General features: G+C 31.5%; 1 protein-coding gene across 1 annotated transcript; it reads right to left on the reverse strand.

Annotated features, from left to right (window-relative positions):
* Positions 1-1965: 1965 nt before the first annotated feature.
* Positions 1966-4856, reverse strand: LOC132715528 (uncharacterized; the record flags this gene model as incomplete). Its single annotated transcript, XM_060698536.1, has 6 exons — positions 4240-4856; positions 3907-3992; positions 3419-3521; positions 2956-3061; positions 2525-2638; positions 1966-2073 (listed from the first exon to the last, which is right to left on the reverse strand). Coding segments are annotated over exons 1-6 (570 nt in total), but the record flags the coding sequence as incomplete, so codon positions are not given.
* Positions 4857-5862: the final 1006 nt, after the last annotated feature.

Consider the following 5862-nt stretch of genomic DNA (forward strand, 5'->3'; position numbering starts at 1 on the left):
CACATAGGTCGGCATTACTTCACAGCACTATATTTCATATAGTCAACACTACTCAAATATTCAACATTACTCATATAATATTACTCATTCAGTCAACATAACTCCACTGCACCACTCACATAGTCAACATTTCTCAACAGCAACACTCACATAGTCAACATTTTTCAACAGCTACACTCACATAGTCAACATTACTCCACAGGTACACTCACTTAGTCAACATTACTCCACATCACCACTCACATAGTCAACATTTCTTAACAGCAACACTCACATAGTCAACATTACACCACTGCAACACTCACATAGTCAACATAACAACATAGCACCACTCACATAATCAATATTACTCCACAGTATCACTCACATAGTCAACATTACTGACATAGCACAAATATAGCGTTTAGACGCGCTAAATGTAAGAGTTACATTTTAGCCGCGTCAAAGAATAAATGATTGTTTTCTCTCAAAATATTTTTGTAAAAAAGAATATAGAATCAACCCGTTCAATAAATTCAGTATTGAACATACACTCATTCTTTGTCCTCTATTTATTCAATTATTAGATTAAAACGTTTCATCTGAGACTATAAGTAATTCAAGGTTTCGTTCAAACACATAAGTCTTAAACATGTCGACAGACGTTATTATTGTAAAGTAACATCGCCTCCTGGTCGACCCTGTTGTTTGTTTCTAAAAGTCATTTCATAAACCACCTCTCCTTTGTATTCTAAAAAGACATTCAAATAAGGCTATGTTGGGTATAAAAAGGGAACTTAGGGGTTCAAAATTCGGAAAAAAACTTTTCTTATGCACCAATACATCATTCATTGAGGATTATTTTGCGGAAGTGTGTTTGTTTTATGTCATCGTGGGGCGTGCATCTAGCTTTAGAACCATCTCTCATAATTCAAGGGAGTTAATATGATCACGTATTTTGAATTTTTCTATCAAGTATTCGGCGATGTTTCAAAACGCACTCAAGGCAACAATTATATACGGTGGCACAAAGGTTACATGTGTGTATTTTCATTTATCTCGTGCGCACGAGATACTATGTGGTGGCCACGAGTTACTAAGTCGTGGACACAAGATAGTTAAGTCGTGGGAACGAGAAACTATATCGTGGCCACGAGTTACTATATCGTGGCCACGAGTTACTAAGTCGTGGCCACGAGATGGTTGAGTCATGGGAACGAGATACTATGTCGTGGCCACGAGATAGTTAAGTCGTGCGCACGAGATAAATAACCAATCAGATTACACTATTTATATGAGTTTTCTTAATTAACTAGACATGTACTTAGTAACTTAGTAACTCGTGGCTGCGACATAGTATCTCGTGGCCACGTCATAGTATCTCGTGGCCACGACTTAATTAGCTCGTGGCCACGACTTAGCAACTCGTGGCCAAGACATAGTATCTCGTTTATAGAAAAAACTTGAATTTTCTGTTTATTATAATAATATACATTTTTCTCTTTTTTGACATTAAAATTTGAAAGGCTTTCCCTTAAATTTTATGTACTGGCAGAATTTAAAAGAAAGTAGTCCGGCAAGACACCAGTGAAAATACGGAAAATATGTTTCACTGCAGTGAAAAATAAATTTTTACAGTGAAAATACGGAAAATGAAAATAGGCATTTTATTTCATCAATATTTCTCAATATTTCATTTATAAGTATATAATAAATAATAATAATAATATGGTCAGTAGTTTGGACGGCTTATAATTTATTCATATGACTTTAACGTAGAAAAAAACACACAAAAAGTTCTAAATAATATTGATAATAATAATAAATAATATTTATAATATTTTTAATATGAAGTATATGTATGTACAATATAAACATGGTGTAAGTTGACGCGAAAGTTTCCAAAACACGCACTTGAATTGTACTACCAATGTAATGTACCTTTAATATTATTATATAAAAACTGTATGATATGCGATAACCTACCTTTTGAATTTTCTCTCGCAAACTTATCTCAGCTAAGAACTTTTTCTCAAAAGCAATATGGTCTTTCTCGTGCTTGACCATCCATTTATTATGTACCAATTCCATATCCTGTAAAAAATAAACCAACATTATGGTCTAATAATGTAAATAAAACTTATAATTCGTGAACTGTATTTTTCAAGATGCCATTATATGAATGAAAACAAGTATGTATTAACACAGAATTTGTACAAATTGATGTATCTATCATTTATTGTACATTGTTTATCCATTTACGTATAGCAACTTATACATAGATATCTTAATCTGCATGTATATTTGTGATTTTTTTCAATATAAGGTATTCATCAAAAATGAAAATGTATCATTGTAAGTAAATGAAAACAGTTCACAGCTTTAACAACAACAACAACAACAGCAACAAAAATAATAACAACAACAAACAAACAAAAACTCTTGCACAACTGTTTTGACATGGAATTTCTGTTCAAGAATTGTTAAAAGATTTTATCTTTATAGTCAGTAATATGGGCAATAAAAGCAGTCAAAAGCCCCATACCTCAATTGCTGCCTCTCTTACTTTAGCCTCGTTCTGGTTGTAACGTAACGAAGATCTCTGTGTCTCTAAAATCAACTCATACTTTTGCAGCTTTGCCTTTGACTTCCAACAATTCTGTAAATCAGGGATATTTTATATAAATCTAAGAAACCATTACTGGTATCAATGAACATTAGTGTTTTGTAAAATGATGCATTAATCAATTATATTAAAATACAATACCATACAACAGAATACAATTAAAACTGATATTTTGTTCATAGCTTTGCAAATAAAATATCAATTAATTTTCAAACTATGGTATATTAACATGATTATACTGATTTCTAAATTTACTAGTCAAATATGATATAAAATGGTACCAGTTTGTGTTATAATCACGTTGCAATGTTTTGTTCTTTAGAGCGTTCCTTAGTTAAGATAAAACTTACCATTCTAGCTTCTCTCAATGCAAGCAGGGCTGTTTCATGTTTCTTAATGAAGTGTACCAGCGTTCTTTTGCGTTCTTTTAAAACTAGGTGTGTCTCAGAGGAAAACCTATATTGGCAGACAAAAATGTTAATATAAAGTCAATAAGAAGTACTAAAATGTATCACTTACTGCAAGTTATAGTATAAACGTAATTCAATTTGTATCATTTATTGTGACCACAAACACCTCAGACATTTTAACAACGATCGTTTATTGCAGCTATACAATTTAATTTTTATCATATTTTGCGAGCACATGAAAAATATGTTGTTTTTTATACCCACTGAAAAACAGGTTATTATTAATACATATAATTTTACATTGTATTTTCATTGCATTTTTATATTTGTTGCACTGTTTTGTATTTTGGACCGAATGCCTATGTCACAAGAATAAACTTTATGTTATGTTGTAAAATCTTACAGTGTATCAAAATCTTCATCAGTACTAATGATATCATAATCTTGTCTAGAATATTTCAGAACAGAGTTTCTCAATGTTCGCAGGAAAGTGGTTAGTCTGTTTTCTAGAGAAAGAGACAGATAGAAAGAAAAAGATAGAAACAATAAAAAGAAGTAAGAAAGATAAGAAGTATTCAAAAGAAGACTAAGAAGAAACGATGAACGCCACAATAATATAAATTTTAAGGCCGTTCGAGGGTTCAATTTCCAACACAGAAGAAATTTTCTTTTTGTAATAATTCGCAGTCCATCATGGTTTGATTACTGATTTAGAAAGAAAAAGAAGAAAAAATAGGAGAAGTCGTCAAACAAGACGAATTGATTAGATAAAACTAAACGAAAAAGCAACTAAAAACTAAACGAAAAGGAACGACAAACAAGAACTGTTTAATGATAAAGGTGAACTATTCTAAACGCTTAAAAGATTCTTCGTTTAAGAAAATCACAAACCTTGCTTAACTTTCACTGCCTGGAAAATCGGAACTGTAATGGGAACGTATCCGGTAAATACAGATAAACTGTCAAGACTGGAAAATCTGTAATAAATATATAAATAAATAAATAAATAAATAAATAAATAAATGAATAAATGAAATGCAAAAGGATGAAAGAAACGAATGAAAGAAATTAAAACCAAATAAATAGATACATAGATATTTGTGGCTTGATGATATGATTGCAAAGGAATTGTTAGTTTGTTTATCTTCAGCCAGATCTATTTGCACTTCAGGTTGTTTTTCTTTTCTCACAAACGTATGGTGAAATAATTGAAATTTCACTTACATTCCTCCATCTTGGGTCAGGATAGATATTTTCGGTATAAAAACTTCCTCCATAACTGTCGATAATCGTTAAATATCGCTGAAAACTGATATGTGAATAAATTCGCTTTTCTATTGCTGTGGCGTCAATGACAATGTCGCGTAGAAACAACGTCAACGTCATGCGTAAATCACGACGTCAAATCTCGTTTAACGTGATCACTGATCACGGTATTTTTTTTTTTTCCATTTTTTCTTTAAGTTTTATATTTTGCAAAGGAATTGTTAGTTTGTTTATCTTCAGCCAGATCTATTTGCACTTCACGTTGTTTTTCTTTTTTTTGTAAACTAAAAAACAGTCACCCTCGAGATTTTTTCAGGATTTTTCTCTCAAGTGTCTACTTTTCTTTAATTTCTCTTCAGTACGGCAAGTCTCTGTTGTTTATTTTCCGTAGCCATTCGGCCCATTGCCGAAATACTCATGAGAAAGCACGTGTCATGTTTCTAAAATGTACATGATATTCTCGGGGTCGTTTCATGATTATTTTACAAAGCTGGATCTACAAGATGTAACAGTTTAGTTGCAATGCATGATGGAAAACTTTAAAAAATGAATAATAAGCAACAAAAACATTGAGTCACATGGAGTCTACAGTAGATCTAGAAATTGCACTTACTTTTAAGCTGAATATCTAAATCCCTATGAATTTCGAAATAGATCTTAATAAACTTCACGACAAATTCGTATTCTGAAGATTCCTTCATTACCAGTTTCTATCCAGTTCCGTAGATCCCATTTTCTTTACTTTGAAACTCCTGAATGGCGTGACTCTTACACTTATGATGATCCAGATTTTTAAACTGTTAATCCGCCTCATAATTAAAACATATTGTGCAGTTATCTGGGTTAGCAAATGAAATATGTATATGAAACACATCATTGTTCAGTACAGTATGTTCCAAATCCATAATTCAAGAAAAGACCATCAATTTTAGTTGTCAACATCACAATGTTTATAACTCTTGAAAATGGAGTCCTCACGAAAAGAACATTATTACGTCAACAGATTCCAGTTGCGGCATTGACAGAGGGCGGTTAGGCATATGTATCCTCATAAAGATGATTTTAAGAGTTGAGATAAATTTGTCTCGATGGTATTTAAAATAATTCTTGTATACCAAAATTTGTAGTAATTGTTAAACTTACACCTAATCCTTCAATTCATATATTAACAATAAAACCTTTGATAACATTTAAATATTTGAAAACACACTTAATGACATGAATCTATATGACAGTACAATACCTTCGTTTTGATTTTTTTTAAACTATTTTATATATTTCTCAGAAATGATTTCCCTACATATTATCTCCTTATTCTTGAAAGACTTCTGTAATTACTTCTCTTTTAACTACAATATATACAATATGCGGTATTTTTTCTCCCGCGAAAAATATAACTATTGTTTTTTTACTGAATATTTTCAAACTTTAGGGAGTTAAAATTATTGAGGACGTCACTCGGTGTTTCTTTTTGACTAGATCTCCCCTTCGTATTAACATAATGTGTAACACTTTCAAAGTTTGAGTCGCTCCAATTCAAACTTATTCTTAATAATATCAAATCACTGCCGGTATTTCTGG

Source organism: Ruditapes philippinarum, unplaced genomic scaffold (assembly GCF_026571515.1).
Source record: "Ruditapes philippinarum isolate M1 unplaced genomic scaffold, ASM2657151v2 ctg12584_1_1_1_1, whole genome shotgun sequence".
Taxonomy (NCBI): domain Eukaryota; kingdom Metazoa; phylum Mollusca; class Bivalvia; order Venerida; family Veneridae; genus Ruditapes; species Ruditapes philippinarum.